Source organism: Meles meles, chromosome 15, assembly GCF_922984935.1.
Source record: "Meles meles chromosome 15, mMelMel3.1 paternal haplotype, whole genome shotgun sequence".
Taxonomy (NCBI): Eukaryota; Metazoa; Chordata; class Mammalia; order Carnivora; family Mustelidae; genus Meles; species Meles meles.
This window is the reverse complement of record NC_060080.1, coordinates 21971047-21991758: the sequence shown is the minus strand read 5'-3', so window position 1 is coordinate 21991758 and position 20712 is coordinate 21971047. Positions and strand designations below refer to the sequence as shown.

General features: G+C 44.2%; 2 protein-coding genes and 1 pseudogene across 3 annotated transcripts in view; 2 read left to right on the top strand and 1 right to left on the bottom strand.

Annotated features, from left to right (window-relative positions):
- The window catches only part of RBKS (ribokinase), an 84562-nt gene extending 83510 nt beyond the window's left edge, over positions 1 to 1052 (top strand). Inside the window, exon 9 of one of the 2 annotated variants that reach the window (XR_006815039.1) lies at positions 669 to 805. Coding sequence is in view for 1 of the 2 variants with exons in the window: in XM_045978829.1 (XP_045834785.1) it covers positions 669 to 842 (174 nt within the window). In the remaining variant the exon portion in view is untranslated. Of the gene's footprint in view, positions 1 to 668 lie in introns of both variants that reach the window. The other variant, XM_045978829.1, reaches the window with a different exon arrangement.
- Positions 1053 to 2718: 1666 nt separating this feature from the next.
- MRPL33 (mitochondrial ribosomal protein L33) lies at positions 2719 to 11860 on the bottom strand. Its single transcript, XM_045978830.1, has 4 exons — positions 11741 to 11860; positions 10872 to 10890; positions 9017 to 9123; positions 2719 to 3019 (listed from the first exon to the last, which is right to left on the bottom strand). Exons 1-4 carry the CDS (start codon positions 11760 to 11762, stop codon positions 2970 to 2972), a joined length of 198 nt encoding a protein of 65 aa, XP_045834786.1. The 5' UTR covers positions 11763 to 11860; the 3' UTR covers positions 2719 to 2969.
- LOC123925771 lies at positions 3996 to 7738 on the top strand (annotated as a pseudogene).
- Positions 11861 to 20712: the final 8852 nt, after the last annotated feature.

Below are 20712 nucleotides of genomic sequence, written 5' to 3'. Positions count from 1 at the left end.
CCGTTAACCACAGCCTAACTATAAGAAAACAGATTCCAACTGAGGCAGATTCTGCAGAATATCTGAGCAGTCCTCAAAACAATTAAGGCCAGGGCGCCTGCGTGGCTCAGTCGTTAAGCGTCTACCTTCGGCTCAGTCATGATTCTGGGGTCATGGGATCGAGCTCCCCATCTGACTCCTTGCTCAGCAGGAAGCCTGCTTCTTCCTCTCCCACTCCCCCTGCTTGTGTTCCCTCTCTCACTGTGTCTCTTTCTGTCAAATAAATAAAATCTTAAAAAAAAAAAAAAACTATTAAGGTCATCGAAAACAAAAAATGTCCAAGAAACTGTCACAGCCCATAGGAGTCTAAGGAGACATGACAACTAAATGTAACAGGGTATCCTGGGACAGAAAAAGGACACTAAGCAAACTAGTGAAATCCGAATAAAGCAGAGTTCAGCTAGTATCAGTAACATTTCATTCATTATGACAAATGCACCACATTACCAGAGGTTACCAGATGTTACCAGAACTGGATATGGGGTATATGGAAACCTGTGTACTATCCTTTTATTTTTATGTAAATCTAAAACTCTTCTCCAGTAAAAGGTGTACTTATTTATTCTCAAATATAGTCTGGGCACCAGGTGACTACATGCTTATGTCCACAACTGTGCTTTTAATTACAGGGTGCTGGTGACAGTTTTGTGGGGGCTTTGGCCTTCTACCTGGCTTATTACCCAAATCTGCCCTTGGAAGAAATGCTCAAGAGATCCAATTTCATCGCGGCGGTCAGTGTCCAGGCTGCAGGAACACAGTCATCTTATCCATACAAAAAAGACCTGCCATTCGATCTGTTTTGATTGCTACTAACCTTAAAATAAATGTACCTGGAAATAAAATGGACTGGGGGGAGGGAGGTGGCCTCTCTCAGCCAGCAGCTTACTATAAAAGATCCTCTTCTCCTTTCTTTGCAAATATGTTCATTTCTGAAGTCATTCTCAGCCTTTCATTTACTTTTTTATAATGATGATTTCTTCACGTTTTGTGTATTTGCAAGAGCCAACCAAAAATTAAGGAGTCCACGACTGGGACCTGTACAAACATTACGAGGATCAGGAATCAGCAAACTCACTTGCCAACAGATCATGAATGCTCTATGTCCGCCACGGAGCAGGGCTTGTGGACGACAGTGTCTAGAGTCCGAGCAGAAAATGTTAAGCGGGGGCGCCTGGGTGGCTCAGTGGATTAAGCTGCTGCCTTCGGCTCAGGTCATGATCTCAGGGTCCTGGGATCATGATCTCAGGGTCCTGGGATCGAGCCCCGCGATCCTCCTCTCTCTCTGCCTGCCTCTCTGCCTACTTGTGATCTCTCTCTGTCAAATAAATAAATAAAATCTTAAAAAAAAAAAAAGAAAAGAAAATATTAAGCAAAGAAAGGGGGCACGTGAATTGGGCTGTTCAGGCAGTTCCTAAGAGAGACGGTTGATATTCAGGGTTAGCGTTGTCGAAGCTTCTGTTTTGCGAGAGAAGCCAGAAGTTTGGATGTTTATTGAAATTTCTTCAATGCTTAAGTATCAGCAATTGATTTTTTAAAAATGTAAACACCACCTGTGGGCCACATGCAGCGCTTGTGCTGAAGAGACAAGTCATTTAAGCCAGATTTTAAGCTGTTGGTTTGTTTTTTTTTAAATGTCAATTCATGTGTGTCACAGGCCCTTTATAGCAGGCTTAGGTAGGACCAGGTGAAGGATTTTTCTTGTAACCCAAAATGACTATGTGTAGTTTCAACCGAAAAATAGCCAAGATCTCCCCTATTATAGCTTTGAACCAGAGACTGAACAAAAGATGCCAGCAAACAGCTGACTGACTCTAATGCCACAAGCCCCCCGGACTCCCCAACTGTCTACTTCTAATCCCAGCTTCAGAAAAGCTACTCTCCCATGTCCTCCACAGACAGACTAGGCCAGAGAGGGGACACCTGTTACTCTGGAACACTGGTTTCATCCTGCTTGAGGCCATGGTAAGCAAGCCATCTTTCTTCTACATAAATGCTTTAAATGGTCTAGAATATGAACCAGGAAAACTCAAAAGCTGACCTTCTTACATTCAGTCAGAAATGTGAGGAGAAAACTGAGTATTTCTGAAGATCTGTAGGAAACAACAGCTTGAATGAGAAAGTACGTCAGTCTGGATAGGGCAGCCTTACCTAAACATTAGGGATTATCAGTGGGATTTCCAAGTTGGTTGGCTGTGTGCTGCCATGCCCCCAAAAGACCTACCGCGGCTCTATGGAAATACACTATAGCTCTTCTTTAAAAAAAAAAAAAAAAAAGGAAATCTTGACGGTAAAGGGAGCCCAAAGCATTCCTAGAAACTCCCAGCTACTGTTTCAAGTGACTAGAGTTTGAAAATATGGACCAATGTCATTTTTCCATCTTATAAGCACAAAACAAATGTTCTCGTGGTTTCTTTTGTGTTAGAAGGCTGGCCCCCTTCTTATTCCTGTTCACCGTTACCGTCTCTGGTCTCTGTTATCACATGGGAGTTTTTTCAAGATCACTCTGGAGACTGACTCTGCGTTTCCTATGAAGTACAAAGAGGAGCAGACTGGAAAGTTTTGCACAAGTTTCACTATGGAAACTTTCTTTTATACGAACAATGGTTATTCTTTAGTGATGTAGTTGTTTTTTATTTCAAAGAGTGGGGGGAAACATCACCAAGAGACAATAGCACAGGCTATTTTAATATTTTTTATTAAGGGCTATAAAAATATCCAGAAAGATAAATAAATGTGATGCAATGATCTATGTCCTAATATGAAGAACTTTCTTTCGGTACATTGTTTTTCTTCACAATGGCCTTCAAATCACAGGAGGCAGTGATTCCGTGCCATTTCCTCTTCTTTTATAACACGCTGCAGAATTTCTGAATCAGTACCCCGCCCTCAGTCTTCTCATTTGTAAATCAAACTCATTTTCAATCCATTGTTTATAGGGAACGTATTTTCTTCTGTTCCACAAACAGAACTTTTGTTTTCACTGAAAGAGAAAAATGGGTTGTAGCAGAACACTGAAGGTTTCATCACCATTTTTAAATAAATATACGTATCACACCACAAACACTCTCCTTTCTCTGATTTTACTATTCCTCTGACATAGGGATGGAAGAGGTTTACAAACTCAGTTCCTCGATCCCAGAGGCCAGAGAAACCTAGAGAAAATGGGAAGGAAATCAAGGGAAGGCTCCCCAGCCCATTGGTGGTGTCTTTGGTACCCCACAAGGTTATTTCCCACCCAGTGTGAAATATCCAAATCAAAAAACAAAACTAGGAACAAAACATGGCAAACACTCAGAGTCCGCACCCAGTTAAGGAACACACTTGCAGGCGATGAGCAAGACCAGACTGAGAGCGGACTCCAGACAAAAAGGCAACAAGAACTGAGCAGACCAAGGAAGAAAAGGCAGTCTGGCTAGAGGAGTAAATACACATCAAATCATGTACTTCCAGAGATGGCTTAATATCCAAATACAGATTTTCTAGTACGGTAATAGAATGAAAATTATAACCAAAATCTCATTATTGAAAATACCATAACAGAGTACACTCTCTGAAACAAAACCCAAAGTACTGATTTGCCTGGGGCGCCTAGATGGCTCAGTGAGTTGAGTATTCAACTCTTGCTTTCAGCTCACCTCCGTGATCTCAGGGTCAGAGATGAGGCCCCACTTCGGGCTCCGTGCTCAGTCCAGAGTCTGTTCAAGATTCTCTTTTCCTCTCCTTTCCCCTCTAACCCTCCCCGCTAATGTGTGTGTGCGTGCACACACGTGGACACACATGCTCTCTCTCTCTCTAAAATAAATAAATAAAAATAAAATATTTTAAAAGGTACTAATTGCCTGGATGAAAGATCAGAGACCAGGGGGGCCCGGGTGGCTCAGTGGGTTAAGCCTCTGCCTTCAGCTCAGGTCATGATCTCAGGGTCCTGGGATTGGTGGCATTGGGCTCTCTGTTCAGCGAGGAGCCTGCTTCCCCCTCTCTCTACCTGCCTCTCTGCCTACCTGTGATCTCTTTCTCTGTCAAATAAATAAGTAAAATCTTAAATTTAAAAAAAAAAAAAAAAGGAAGAAAGAAAGATCAGAGACTGGGTGCTGAGCAGTTAAGGTTTTCACTGTTCCTCTGATGCCTTATAGCACTCCCCAATTAAAAAAAATAGTAACAGGAAAATTAATTTGGCTTCATGTCATAGAAAAAACAGGGAGGGGCCCTGGGTGGCTCAGTGGGCTAAAGCCTCTGCCTTCGGCTCAGGTCATGATCCCAGGGTCCTGGGATCGAGCCCCACATCGGGCTCTCTGCTCTGAGGGGAGCCTACTTCCTCCTCTCTCTCTCTCTCTGCCTGCCTCTCTGCTTACTTGTGATCTCTGTCAAATAAATAAATAAATAATCTTAAAAAAAAAAAATAGGGAGTCTGAAGTTGAAAAGATTGCGTTTATTAAACCCTGGCTCTACCATTTATATCTGCTGTGAGTCCTTGGACAAATTTCTCACAATGTTCTAACTTCAGTTTGCTTCCGTAAGAGGGGATAACTCCAACTCCCTCCCAGGGCTGTTGCCAGATATACAGTTGGGTTGAAATGACACACTGCTATCCATAATCATAAACAGAAACTAATTTTCTGTCAAAATATTTGCTGCCTAATTCGTAGAAGAATGAATCTGTCAAGTTCTTTCCTTACATTTAACCTAAATCTATTCTGCTTCAATTAAAGTCTATATTGTCTTGTTTAGTCATCCAGGGAATCAAAACTGACAAGTTTTCCTTTTCTTTATGATAAGCCTTCACATATTTAGCAAAATTTAGTAAGTTTACGCCTCAGCCTTTAATCCTCCTTGGAAATCAGCATCTTGTTTTATATGAGGAAAAGGAGTTTGAAAAGACAGAGGTTGGTTCTAGCCAGATTATATTATGAAATGCTCAAATAATTGGGAACTTCTCTGTGTCCTTACCTGATTTCCTTTATAAAGCAGACTAACAAAACATTACCCTTAAACTAACTCTACCCACTGCAGGAACATCTGCTGGGAGGACTGCCGAGAGCTATGTGGTACCTTGGGCAATGGAGCAGGCCCTGGGGCAAGCACCAGCACGCTAGCCTGTGGAGCATTCAGGAGGTGGGCAGAAAGCGGGGCAGTCCACTATCCCGGAACTTTCTCTTCTGAGAAGACAAAGTCGTGCTGTCCAGGCTTAGACCATTCCTTATCAGAAAAGTTCTAAAAGTCTGTTTGAAATTTATATATGAATCTTCTCTCCCACTTTTCAACTTAGGAACCGAACTATTCATGGCTGTGTCCTTTCCCAATCTCAAAACTCAAAATCAATCTGACAAATAATTCGTTCCTAACACCTCTACACTAAGGATGAAAATCCTCATACATTTTCATACTGGAAATATAAAAGGTTATTCAGGTAACATGAATGTTGCACGAGTTCCTAAAAACAAACCCTAAAGGAGCTAAACTCTAGAAAAACAATGACTTTCCTGTGAAGTTCATCACGTTGTGTTTTTACCAGCGGATACAAAGAAATCAGAGGGAGAAGAGTTTCACACCAACTCAGTATCATATTGCTGTGGCCTGAAAAAATTTGTGCCCCTCTGCCCCAAATTCATATGGTGAAATCCTAACCCCCAAAAACAATGGTATTGGGAGGTGGGGCCTCTGGGAGGTGTTTTGGTCATGAGGGTATGTTCATGAGCGGGATTAACGCACTATAAAAGACCCCACGATGCATGTTTGCACTTCCACTATGTGAGGACACAAGAAGGTACAGGCTACAAACCAGGAAGAAGGCCTTCCCCCAGAAAGCAATCGTGCTGGTACCTTGCCCTTGGGACCTCCCAGGCCCCAGAACTCCGAGAAATAAATTTCTGTTGTTTATAAGCTACATAGTCTGTGGTATTTTGTTATAGCAACTCAAAAAGACTAAGACGCATACCTGTCACTCTAATTTTTCTACTATATGAGGTATCATCCTGAAATCCAGACTCCCCGTCATTAGGTACAAACCCGGAATTCCTTTTTTATTATGGTAAAGAATGACCAAAACTGTAACACCATAAAAACAGCAGAGAATTTTATCCCTGTTAAAGAATGGAAATCATCCAATTTTACAACGGGGCTTCTCAGAGCCTTTTTTATATGCCTCTTCCCACTGGTACAGACCTTTTTTTTTGAAGGTGATATTTTTATTTCTCTTATTGATGAACGTAGCATAATGAATGGTTCAATGGCGGTCATGAGACCTTCTGTACCAACTCTGAAGGCAGCTATGAATGTAGATGTTAGCCAGGATTTGTGCTAATATCCTGCCCAGAAATCATGCACTGGTAGGTAGGTTTTAGTCTCTTGTGAAACCTCTCATTAATGGGTTCCTATACAGAGTGGTTTAGGGCCCGGGCTCTGAAGTCCAACAGTCTTGAGTTCAAATCTCTGACATATTTTAGCTGTGTGTCCTTGATCAAGATCCTCGGCATCAGATTCGTCATCTGTAAAACAGACTGCCTGGAGAGTACAGATGCTTGTGTTCACGACATCTGAAGGTAAGAGGCTTGTGCAGGTAAGCAAACAAGACAGAATTTTCCATTTTGTCTGATCATTCACAAACACTAGTTTGTCTCCTTTCTTTCAGGGATCGCTGTCTTTTATTGCCTACACTGTCCTTTTGTTGTTGTTTCCAGGGAGAAGGGACATTCGGTTCCTATTATTCCATGCTGGCCAGAAGTGAGAGTCTCTGAGTGCTCATTCTTAGTTAATAAAAAAGGTGATTATGAGGTTAAGTATCCGTCTTTTCTTATATAATGGATTAATTTTGGGTAATAAGATTGCAGTACCAATTCCATTCTGATCACCAACTGGGTATCTTACAATTCAATTCAATTCTGTTCTCTTTTCATGCCTAGCACAGCCATGGCTTATGATCCCAAGAAGTATCTGAAGCATGCGGCGGTCCACAGCACTGGATGCTGGATGAACTGACCGCTGTTTGCTCCTCGTCCATCTGCTGGTCCCCATAAACTGAGAAGAATGTCTCCCACTCATCATTTTCCTAAGGAGCAGACTTAAGTACACCCTAACAGGAGATGAAGTAAGGAAGATCTGTATGCAGGGTTTTATTAAGACTGATGGCAAGGTCCAAACTGGTGTAACCTATGCTGCGGGTTTTACGGATGTCCTCAGCACTGACAAGCCTGGGGAGAATTTCCGTCTGACGCAGGACACCAAGGGTCACTTTGCTGTTCATCATGTTACACCTGAGGTCAAGCAGCAGTTGTGCAAAGTGAGGAACATCTCTGTGGGGACAAAAGGAATCCCTCACCTGGCGACCCATGATGCTTGTACCATCTGCTATCCTGATCCCCTCATCATGGTGAAGGACACCATTCAGACGGATCTGGACACTGCAAAGATGATTGAGGCCATCAAGTTTGACACTGGTCATCTGTGTACGGTGACCAGAGGTACTAACTGGGAAGAACTGGTCTTACCACCGACAGAGACAGACACTCTGGCTCTTTTGATATAGTTCACGTGAAAGATGCCAATACAAGAGCTTTGCCACCAGCTCTCCAACATTTTTGTTATTGGCAAAGGCAAAAAACCCACCATTTCTCTTCCCCGTGGAAAGGGTATCTGCCTCACCACTGTTTAGGAGAGAGACAAGAGACTGGCAGCCAGAGCAGGTAACATGGTCTACAGGTGATGTGACTGGAATCTTCGTACTTCAAGATAACACAGCATGGTTAAAAAAAAGAAGAAAAATCTTGATACCAGCTACCAGTGATTAGTAACTCAGGAGCGGCCAGATGAAGTGACACATAGGGCAGGTATGGGGAAGGGGCACACAGCCTCTACGTCCTCTCCCAGCAGGTCACTCTCCCATGTCACTGCACCATCACCAATCCAGAAGCTCCAGTACAATTCTTACTCAGGAGCAATTATTAAGAGGCTGTTCAGAATCAAGGGCACAAAAATGAAACCAATGGCCCGAAGTTTTAAAACAATTTGTTTGCTAGTTTACTTTATATAAATCTGCTCATGAAATCCAAAAACAAAATTGGCCTTCTACCAATAGCAATCAGCTGCTGTCTTTTGTATGTAAGCAGGCAATCTGGCCTTGGGAACACTTGTGTCTTTTGGACAAACACTTCTAGCAACTGAGACCATTTATGTATTTTTTATGATTTTTATGTATTTATTTACTTATCTGACAGAGAGAAAGAGCCAGTGAGAGAGAGAGAGAGCATAAGCAGGGGGAGCAGCAGGCAGAGGCAGAAGCAGGCTCCCCGCTGAGCAGGGAGCCCAACACAGCCCTGGATCCCAGGACCCTGGGATCATGACCTGAGCTGAAGGCAGACGCTGAACAACTGAGCCACCCAGGCACCTCTCTACTAAGACGATTTAAAGTTACCGTTTATTAATGGAAAATGACACTTCTTACCTTCCTGCACTAATACATAGATACCACACTCCTTTAATTCAAATCTGGACCTAACCACTTGCCACTGTTTGACGATCCCAGGAGAATATTCCCTCCCCATCTGAAGACACTCTTTTCTGTTTCCAGAACAGTCTCACCTATTCTCATTATATGGCTGGTTTCTTTCCCAGATCTACTCTATCTAAAGGCTAGGCTAAAGGTGAAATCTGCCTCTCCCCACTTTCATACTGTACCTCAGCATCCTGCTTGTGTCCCTCAAAGTACTGAGCAGAACATAATTTTTTCTTTCTTTTTCTCCCTTCCACACCAGACTGCAAGTACCAAGAGTGCAGACACTCAGCCTGAATGTGTCCTGGTGTATCCCAGCACCTGGGACAGCCACTGGCACTACAGTAAACGTTCAATACTCACTCGCTGACTGAACGCTAGAGAGTCAAAGGGCCTACAAAACCGCCAAGACATGTTGAGCGTCAGTCTGGAAAGGGCAGCAGGCCTTGAAAGCATCTGAATTTATTGTGGAGTAATTTCTCTGAATCTTACCAATTGGATCATAATGCAAGAGAGTCAGTTTCTCCCGTAGTCGGCTTCTCTTAGTGTTGAAGGAGTAACCTGTCCCAGCTTGGCTCAGCATTTTCACCAGAATGGTTCTAAGATTTAAAAATAAGCTATTACAAGCTGAGGAAATAGACTAAAATAGACTGAAAGTCATGGGAGGATGGCACATTTTGAGAACTCTGTATAGTAGTATTAGCTGTGGGATATCATTTAGCTCTAAGAAGGTTCAGTTCTAAGACAGCCTACATTTTCCATAAACCAAAATTTCAAGGGCTCTGATACCCAAGGTTTGTTTCATTATAGAGTGCCTTGGTAATCGACTAACCAATCAACAAGATGAAACCACATTGTGGGAAAAGACTCAGACACCCACCACTGAGAAGGAGCAGAAGTCAGGAAGGGGGAAAATACAAAAGGCCTGGTAACCCTAGCTGGCCAGTCAGGAAGTCGTAAAGACAGCTATCTCAACAGAGCCCTATCTTCCAGGATGTGTGACAGGAGTACAATCAGAAGAGAAAAAACAAAAAGACTGGAACTTTTACATTGCTAACATGTAAAACCTTGCTCTCCTTTGTATTTCGTTGAACTTACAGTCATCCCAAACATAAAGTTCATGTTTTGCCTCACTAGTTCATCATTGCCTTTAATACCTTGTACTGTTACTTTTTCATGTGTCTGGCTTCCCTATGCAGACCAGGCTATTTTATTTCTCATCTAGTTCCAAAAAGAGTCTGTAGCATCTACTGATATATTACTCATCTTTGCCTCCCTTTCAATGTCCAGCACAGTGCCTCATACATAAGAGGCACACAATATTTGTTCATTAAGAAAAACAACAGTCACTCATTCAGAAAGATTTAACAAATACCTAAGTGCTTACTCTGTGGAATGCACTAGGGAAAATGTGGAGCTCTATTGGGCTGCCCCTCCCCCCTCCAGGGACCAACAGAATAGTACGGAGGTGAGTTGTGGATCAAGGTATATAAGGCAAGACATATTTGATAGATGCTCCAAGGATATAAAGAATGTAAAAGGCAGGGAGTACCTCTAAAGAAACCAAAGGCATGGGAGATTCCTACAGAACCCTGAGGTGGGGAATTCTAACATAAATAACTGGACTGTGGGAAAAGCAAAATGAATAAAACCTGTATGGGAGAAAACACTAACTTACATGTTTTTCATTAACTTTCATCCAAAAAAATCTAGTTTTATGATTTGTGATGTGTCTTGGGTTGTAAGCAAAGGTTGCTTTAGAATGTTCCTTTTTTTTTTTTCTGGAAAAGAATTTTCCTATTTTTAACACATAAAATCTTACTTCAGTTATTATCTACAAAATTTATTTTGAGATGCCAGTTTGGTATTTATAGTATCTCTGATATAGCATGGAATCTTTAATCTGTGCTGTTTTTGAAATGCTTATTCCATGAATGCAAAGGATTACAAAACTCATTAAAACTGACTCTGTAGTTCAATCAAATCACAGCTTGTTCAGCCAGATCCCTGTCCTCAGACAAACGGCCCCCAGTCCTCCCTCTGAAGCAGCAGAAATATGGCGGTAACCCAAAGAGAGCATGGGAACCCTGATGACTTGTTTAGGAACAAGACAGCAAGAGTTCCTTCGATTATTTGAACACTCACTTAAGTAAGTCAGTTGGGCAGCAGTGGAAATATTTTTTCAGGGAGTTTACAGAGCCAAAACAATTCACCAAATAAGTAAGCCTCGAACCAACTTTCAGAAAATCGAGACCAAATGCTTAGTTTAACATAAGGATGTGTCGGCAACGGCTGGAAAAACAAACCAAACATAAATAAAGTTTAAGAAAAGAAAAACCTTACTTACTTTGACTTGCTCTTGGCAACTTTCTCGCAGAGAGGAAGATTGAAAGAGAAAAGAAAATAGCAACTTATTATCTTTCTTATGCAAAGTTCATATTAATGTCTGTAATAAACAGGTAAGTGATGAAGTATGCAATGGGTTGTCACTCAGGTAACTACTCCCTAGCTTGCAGAGATCCCGCTAGGATTCTAGAAAGAAGACAAAGATCCAATAAGACCAACACAATTCTGGATGCAATGCTTTGCACAATCTCTCTTCAGCTGGACCGGTTACTTTTCAAATCTCTTTACGATCTGTTCCACATGTTCCTCTTCTAAGGTGCAAAATATATGCCCTGGAACAAGTCACTGGTTTGACAAGTTAACTCATGCAAACTGCAACCACCACCAGACCAGGTGGAGGAGGGAAACCAACCTAGAAGTTGGCCTGGTGCAGGGAAGAGCGAGGCCCTGGGGAGACAGACACTTCTTTCCCAGCCCAGCTGTACTGACTTAGGGTAAATTACTGCCCTTCTCAAGCCATTTCCTCATCTTCAGAGTTTGAAACGAGTTAACTAAAAATTCTGAGGGTTTTTTTTTAACCCCCAGTTCGGACGTTTGGGAATTGTGCTACGGAGGGCGGGGAAAGCGCCCCACTACTGCTGACCAGCCGCGACCACCGCCGTCTCGGACCTCCACCCGATCGAGAACTAGTGCCGCAGACCCCCAAGCTCAACTCGTCCCGCAAGGCATGCCGGACGCTGTAGTCCTGAAGGCCTTGGAGAGTCGTAGCGGCAGCCTCCCCGGCCGGCGCGCGCCCCCGGCCCCGCACCATCCCGACGCCTTCCTCCCTCCCTCGCCGCAGGCCCTGCCGCCACCTCCAGACCCACTTACAGGTGACCGCGGACAGGAACATGGTAACAACTCGCCCGCAGTCTCCCAAACAGGCCCGGAGTCGCTCAACAAACAACTGCTTCCGGGGCACAGGCCTGTTCCGGAAGAGAAAGTCGAGGAACTGCCTGAAGCCCCGCCCCCAGCCCCGCCCCCGTAAGCCTCTGGTCCTATCACCACCTACCTGTGTGTTGGTTCATCCCAGGCCAGGCGTTTCACTTCTGTGGTGCTGGAGATTGGAATTCCCTTCCCAAGCAAAGAGAGAGTTTAAAGCGCTCAGGTTCACGCCCCAAGCCCTGCGTCTTATTTCTGGGTCAGAGTTAGGCCTTTCCATACTTGTTTCACTAAATAATCGCCAACCAGCATTAAAGCCGCAAGAACTTTATGTGTGTCTCAGCTACTCCAGGCTACACGACAATCCCATATTTCCTTAAAATGTTGCCTTCTTTTGCCTCTCCCTATCCAACTTCACCCGGTTAAGAGCTGCTCTCAGTCCCTTTGGAGTTAGAACCCCCGCCTGAATATCCCCCATTCTTTAGTTACCTGTTGGATTTCTCAGAGGGCACCACCTTGTACATCTATGTTAACTGCATCCCAGCACCTCCTGCCTGTAAAAGGGGCTGAATAACAGATTTCGGGCGCTCACATAACTTGCCTAATATCACCAAACTAGTCAATGGCAGAGTCAGAATTCCAGCTCAGGTCTTGTCTGATGGCCAAGACTCTTGTCTTTCCCACCAGACATTGGGACCTACTAGTAATCTGCATCTTTAGTTCTTCATATTTCTCTGCAAGGAACCCGGGTTCTTTCAACACCAAGAACTTCATCTGTAACCTCATTTCCTAACTAATAATCAGGACTTTGGAATTTTCCCCTAATCTTTGGTTTTGTCTAGATATTAAATCTTACAACCGTGTGAAATAAAATTCAATCTCATGGATTATCATCACGAAAAGTAATAAAATTATTTAAAAGAAAATTTAGCAATTTAGAAATTCAATTGAATTTAGAAATTCAATTCTTTTTTTTTTTAATTAGGGCTGTACTTGTCCTTAGTACCTTACAGTTTTTTAACCCTCTAATGATTTTTGGTTCTCTGATAACCTGACTCTAACAAATGAGTACCCCTAAGTGCCCAAATCCTTCTTTACGTTGTGCAATTCATCTGCTGACAAAGAGTTTTAGGTGTTCAAGAATGTCAGGTTTCTTATCTAGGAATTCCTTTAGAGGATAGACAAGAAAAGTACACAGAACTGGAAGTCAAGAAACATGCATTTTAGCCTTTGTTCTATCCTTTGGAAAGTCTTTCAACTATTCACACCTCAGTTTCATGCTCAGTGGGGCATTGATTCAAGTTTTTCTCATCTCTGATGGTGTATCAGAGTCACCTGTGGTCTTTTAAAAATACATTTGCCACCACTGAGGCCCAGAGTCTGAATTTTCCCCAAGTTTTCTATAAAAAAAAAACATTTCAAACATATCAAAAAGTTGAAAGGATAGTGCAATGAACACGCTATATGCCCAATTCAACAAACATTAACATTCTGCTATGTAGTCTGAAAAATGTATTTTATATATATGGTTTTTTGCTAAGCTGTGTGAAGTTAAATTGCAGATATCACAACCCTTCACCCCTATACATTTAAGAAGGTATGTGTCAAGACTAAGATTATAACAATAATAGTATTTTCACTCCTAAAAAAAATTAACAATAGTTTCCTAATATCTAGTCCATACTCAAATTATCTTTTATAGCTGTTTTCTTCAAAACCAGTATCCAGTATCCAATCAATGGATTAAAATAACACCCCCCCCCTCAAAATCTGGCATCAAACTTTGCCTCTCTCCTTCCTCCTTTCCATAGAAGCCACTCTGGTGAGGGCCTAATAACCCCTACAGTACCAAGTTCCATGGTCAATTCTCGAGCTTTCTGTTACTCAGCATCAGTCAGTATTATTTTACACAGTGGCTCACTCCTTGAAAAACTTTCTTCACCACTCTCTTCATTCTTCTCTTTCCTCATCAGCAATCCTTTCTCTGTTTTCACCTCACCCACCTTTCATGCCCATGCTCAGTCCTTGGATCTCTTCTCTGTCCACACTCATTCCTTTGGTGGTCACAGCTAGTTTGGGTTTTGAAAAATCTAGGGGTTAAGGATTTCTAAATTTATATCTCCAGTCTCAACCTTTCCTCTGGATTCCACATGGGCATATTTAACTTCCTACTTGACATCACATGTCCAAAATCAGTTCCCAAACTTGCTCTGTGTCTCTAAGACTTCCTCTATACCACTGTGTGGCAATTCCATTTTTTCAGTTGCTCAAGTAAAAAGCCCAGGAGCCAAATCGTTACCTCTTTCTCTCATACCGTATATGTAAACAATCAATAAATTCTGTCATTCAAATGTCACCTAATCAGTGAAGCCCGGCCACAGAAGGAAAGGAACACACACACACACACACACACACACACACACACACACACTCCTTATTCTCCTTACCTCACTTTACATTTTCCTACACCACTTCTCACCATTTAATATTTTGTGTGTGTATTTGTTGATTTCCTTATTATCTGTCTTTGTCCACCACGATGTAAACTTCCCAAGATAAGGAACTTTGTCTTATTTCCTCACTGCTGTATCCTGGTGCCTAGAACAGTGCCTACCACATATATTGACTAGCTGCTGAATGCATAAGTGAATCTGAGATAAGAGGCATCACACAAATGTTAAATTACTATTAAATATGTTTAAATAGCAAAAAATGATAAATGTACTAGTCGTTTCAGTGGATAAATTGTATTAGTGATTTCAGAGTTCAGGAGAATTTATGATTGTGGGGGGGCTTTGGGTTTGTGTTTTTTTTTTTTTTTTTGAGAGACAGAGAGAATGTGTACACTGAGCAGGGAGGGTCAGAGGTGTGACAGAATCTTAAGCGGCTCCATGCCCAGCGCAGAGCCTGATGCAGGACTCAATATCACGACCCTGAAATCAGGGCCCTGAGATCACGACCTGAGCTGAAATCAAGAGCTGGACACTAAACTAAGCCATCCAGCCTCCCCTATAAGCTTGTTTTTAAAAAGAGATAGTAGGGTGTCACTTGGCTGGCTCAGTTGGAAAAGCATGTGACTCTTGATCTGGGGGTTATGAGTTCAAGCCCCACACTAGGTGTAGAGATTAAGTAAATAAATTAAAAACTTGGGGGTGCCTGGGTGGCTTAGTTGTTAAGCATCTGCCTTCAGCTGGGGTCATGATCCCAGGGTCATGGGATCGAGTCCCACATTGGGCTCCCTGTTCAGCGGGAAGCCTGCTTCTCCACTCCCCCTGCCTGTGTTCCGTCTTTCATAGTATCTCTCTCTATCAAATAAATAAATAAAATCTTTAAAATAAAATATTTTTAAACGAGCTATCGGGGTGCCTGGGTGGCTCAGATAGTTGAGCATCGGTCTCTCGATCCCTGCTCAGGTCTTGATCTCACTGTCTTGAGTTTGAGCCCCACACGGGGCTTTGCAGTGGAGTGGAGCCTACTTAAAAAAACAAAAATAAATAAATGAGTGAATAAAAAGAGATAGCATATGAACTATTTCTTGAAATTCCTGGACGGAGTAGAAAGGAAGTAGTGGCTTTCTCATCTCATTACTTCAACCTGCATCCACCTGTTATTTACATCGAACACTTTGTTGGCAGGTGGTAAGTGTTAATTACAATGTTTATTAATACAGATGCGATTCATGATTTGGGTTTTGGGATGGTTTTTTTTTTTTTTTTTTGCCTGAATTTACATAATGAGCCCTCTGTGCCTTATTAAAGTGTAGAATAATTAGAGAATCCCGGCAGCCCAGGTGGAAAGGGTGAAGGCCTTAGGGAAGGCGCCCGCATCTCTGTTACGGGGAGGTGCTGAGTGGGGGAAAGGTACAGCTGTTTCACCTGGATTCTCAGCCCAGGAAAGCAGGTGGAGGAGAACATTTATTGAACATCTATTCTCGCAGAGCTTTAGACATAGTGTCTGTGTTACATCGGTTAATCTTGCATTCCCAGCGCTTAGCACTGGGATTCAGACCCAAGATCTAGAAGCTATTCCCCTCTTCCTCTGCTGTTCCAAGAGGTCCCTGACTGCCCATTGTCCAGACCACTATCATACCTATGTCCCACCTGACTTATGGTTGGGAAGTACAGCCACTATTCTTATCTACAGGGTCAGTCACTTGTTCCAGGGCCCTGGGAACAGGGGCGGGGTGGGAAGGGAGTCTCTACAGGAGAAGGCCAGGGCTCCCTGCAAAAAGGCGGCACCCTCCCAAGCACAGACACCCCCAGGCAGATAAGATGGCTCCACAGTTAGCTCCTTTGCCTCAGCAGCTTGGCATTACACCAGAGACTTCCTGAGGGAGCAAGACCAAAGGCTGGCAAGCCCTGGGGGCACCAGCGGGGTTCAATCTATGTGGTGGGTGTCCTCAGGTTGGCATTGAATGGTCTCCATAATCTAGCTTCAGCCTCCTGACTCAGTCCCATCTCTCTTCACTGGGGCTTGCTGGGTCATCAGTCCCTTTCTGGATGAAGTCCACTCCCTCTCCCACCCCACATATCTGTCTCAGAGCACCTATCATGCTTCCCTGCGCTCCTCACCGGTCTGCTTCCCTGCACCGGCATGTAAGTCCCTTGAAGGCCAGAGCTTCTGAATCTGCGCACCTGTCATCCCTCAGAGCCCTCAGGCAGGAGCTCCTCAGGTGGCTGCCCTACTCACTTTGGCAAATACGACCTGAGCACCCTCGGGGAACATGCCTCCAGCCATTCTCTGTCTCTTCGCTCTTCCCCCCCCCCCCCCAGGTTCATCCTGAGACCGGCAGAGTGGGAGGAACTTGGGAAAGAATAGAAGCAAAAGCACAGTGTCTACACACTGGACAGCGAGCAGCCTCCTAGGGCTCCAGTGTGTGAAGAAGTGTCGGAGAGGAGCCGGAAAGGATGGCCGGAGCTAGGTCACGAACGAACCAGGATGTTGTGGTTGGGAGTCAGGATTTTGCTGTGTGGCGGTGGGGAGTTAAGGGATGTGATCAGAGTGGCAGGACCTGAAATCACATGGTTTTCCTGGGCAACTGGGAGAGGTAGGGACTCTCCCAGACCTCCAACCAGAACACTCCCAAGGTCCTCTTCACTTGCAAAGCGGCACTTTCTCTCCTCTGTATAGTAATGCCTATTTATTTAGTTAACACATGCATTTGGTATTTCCTTAATAATGGGTAAGCTCTTCCTGTTTATCTATTATCTTTGACCAGCCTTTTCTGGGGGGTGGCGGGGGGGGGGGGGGGAAGGTGCCTTAGACACCTTTGAGCATCTGATAAAAGCTATCGCTTAGCTTTTCCAGGAAATATACTTACCCAGAAACAATTTTCCCTGGACTCTCAGTCTAGGTTGGGAAGCCCCAACCTTGGCTGCACGTGGCTGGGGGGCTTCATAAATTACTGATGTCTACCTCCCACCCTGAGTTTTTAATTTAATTGGTCTGCATGCAGTCCAGACATCGGGTTTTTTTAAGCTTCTTAAGAGATTCTAATGTACACTCAAGATTGAAAAGGACTGGGCTAGGGTATGTGGATGCTAAGCTAAGACCCTTATCTTAGACCATGAGTTCCAAGCATGTCCACACAACTTTACATGGTGAGCAGCACCTCCCTGAGTAGGGTAAGGAGGGGAGAAAGCGGCCAATCTGGAAGAATGAGGAAGTCTTGAAGCTGCAAGCCAAGAGAGGAGATGTTCACTTACATTCCAGAAGGCTGCAGAACACTTATCAGAGACGCTGAAAGGGAAGACAAAGAGTAGAAAGTTCAACTGCCTTCTTGAAAGATGGATGGAAAACCAGGGGACAACACCCTTGCCACCCACATACTTCACCTGCCCCCAAGAAGAGCCGCAAACATTATCAAAAGGCTGACAGAAACAGTCTTTGCGGAAGTCAACCAATTAAATGTGTGGTTTGGTTGGTGGGAAACGTGGGTGGGGAGGGTGTGGAGGTTTAGAGGTAATGGGCTGAAACTCTTCGCTGAAAGAAGGAAAGATCTGGGTCAAGGTCAAGGAGAGGCATTCCCCGGTGCAGGGTTGCAACAGCAGGAGAACTGCGCATGTGCTGGAGGCCAGACTCTGCCATTTGTAACCACGGACCCTGGGCAAGAACCTGGCCTCAGTTTCTTATCTGGGACTACTTGTGTGAGGGTAACTTCAGAGGAGCACATGATTTCAGGTGATTATCATCGGGTCACCTCTAAGGTTTTTTCCAGTCTCGTGAAGCTCAGACATTGTCCTCCGAAAATGCTTTGGAGGTTTTCAAACCTGGTATCCATCAGAATCACCCGGAGTGCTCACTGCCAGGTGATACACCTCAGTGGGTAGGGGAAAGAGACCCACGTGGATTCTGGAACTGTCACTTGTGGCTTCTGGGGTTGCCTGTGCTGTGGGAATCACTGCTCTAGACTGTTGTTTCTCAGCTCCTGGGGCTCTTGTTAAAGGACAGATTCTGAGCCAGTAGGTCTGAAGCAAGGCCTGAGGATCTGCATTTCTGTCAGATTCGTAGATGGTGCTGATACTACTGGCTGTATATCCTTTCCACTCAAAGCGTAAGCCCAGCAGCATCATTCGGAAGTTTGTTAAATGGTCACAGTCTTGGGTCTCAGAATCTGCATTTTAACAAGGCCCCCCAGGTGACTTGCATGCATATTAAAGTTTGCGAGCTATTGTTCTAGAAGTGGCTAACTGACCGGAAGTCACTAAAATTCAGGACAAAATGGTAGGACAACACTCAGATTCTTTTTTTTTTTTTAAAGATTTTATTTATTTATTTGACACACAGAGAGAGATCACAAGTAGGCAGAGAGAGAGAGGAGGAAGCAGGCTTCCCACTGAGCAGAGAGCCCGATGCGGGGCTCGATCCCAGGACCCGGAGATCATGACCTGAGCCGAAGGCAGTGGCTTAACCCACTGAGCCACCCAGGCGCCCCAACACTCAGATTCTTAAAATGAAACACAAGTCAGAGGAGGGCAGGGATTTCCATCTGTTTTGTTACTGCCACACTTGTGGGCCTGGCGCAGAGCAGGTGCTCAATCAATATTTATAAAGTGAATGGACAAGGGAAGAGTCCAGCTTCTGGAGCCAGGAACCACCATGACTCGATGGTAATTACTAGGGCCAGGCTCTGTCTAGCCCTCCTCCCAGGACAAGATTGATCCTGATGCTGTCACAGAGCAGATCTCTGGCCACGAGAGACATGAGCATGATAAACTGTCTCATCTGTGGAGATCAACAGGCAACAGAACAATGAAACCAGAAAAATACACCGGCCTTCTTAAGTAGGTCTGCTAGAGGAATTGGGGGCTGCATCAACAACCTGTGGGGTTGGGGGGGGGGGGGAACAGGTGGCCAGAGAGGCCTCAGGTTCAGAACTATCTCATATGGGCTATAGGAGTAATTCCATGAAGCTGCCTGAAACATGTTTGTCATGGGTAGAATTTGGTTCACTCCGCATCAATTCTATTACTCTCCTATTTCCTCTGCTCGAAATGGATGTCGTTAAGATGCACGCCGGGGTCAAAGGCAACCAGTGTGACTCTGTGGGTTAAGGCCAAATTCCATGTGCTATGTACATAGGTTGGGCGAATGCTACGTCCTACAAAGAACAAACAGTATTTGTTATTAACTAGCCTTGGAGGAATGGATCAATAACTCCTATCTGAAGTGACTGTTCTTCCGGGGTGCCAGTCGAGAAAAGAAAACGTTTCTGTTTGTTACTCCTATATGTAGTGTTATCCGGACTTTCTGGATCACTCTGACGGTAGCAGTTAGGATTTCCGTAAGGTAAATTCATTCTCTGCCCTAGCAACAGACTGGGCTGAAGATTTCTGATAGATTCCTCCAACCACCAGGCCCTTTTTCCTAACGATTGTTGTAAATATGCTGTGAACCCAAAAGAATGCTTTTTAAAGCAGTGTTGTTTTTCTCTGGCCGCTTCATTTGCTTGATTCCCACAAGTAAACTGGGTGAATAGTCACTGTGCATTCCTAAGCGTTCATCCCCCTCTGCCTTGGACTGGATCCCACATTTAAGGCAAATGAAATGACCATAGTAATGGCCATACCAGTCATGGCAGGGTTCCCATGAATAACTGTCTTCAGAAGAAGAATAATTTTCCGTCACTGCTTCTTCCCCACTAACCTGACCCTCATCCTAATTTCTAACTGCCCCAATGAGCCTGGTTCCACAGAGGGACATTGTGTCTGCCACTTCTCCACGGGCTTTGAAAGATGGTTCCTGGGTGCCCGGGTGGCTCAGTTGGTTAAGCACCTGCCTTCAGCTCAGGTCATGATTCTGGGGTCCTGGGATGGAGCCCTGCATCGGGCTCCCTGCTCAGCAGGGAGTCTGCTTCTCCCTTTCCCTCTATCCCTCCCCCTGCTCATGCTCCCACACTCTCTCTCTCAAATAAATAGACATCTTTTAAAAAAAGAAAAAGGAGATGGTTCCTGCCCAGCGCACAGTCCCCTAAGTTGCCAGGTGCATGTGAGGAGGGAACAAGACTTAATCAGACATTGTTCTCACGGGCTACCAGACAAGCGATTTAAACTCATGTACTCAACGGTCCTGCAGTAAGCTGGTATGAGTGTACCGGTGCACGTTTCTTGGCTTGTGAAAAGGACTCACTAATTAATTCCCCTTTGGTTTGGAATAGCACCCAATGCCAAGTCACCAAAGTCATGCAAATTCCATCTTTTCAAGACATTTTTGAATGGGTCTATGTTTCTTTTTGTTGACTAAGAGAGACAGCGAGTTGTCATGTTCACAAAGATGACCTAACTTGAGCTTCTGTGGTTTGGGATCCTGCCTGCCTGTATTGCACCCTGTTTTGCCTCCAAGGCAGGAGCCTAGAGTCTCATAGCCAAGAGATTGTGGTTAGTTTCTTGGCCTCCAACTGAGGTGGGGACACACCTGCACCC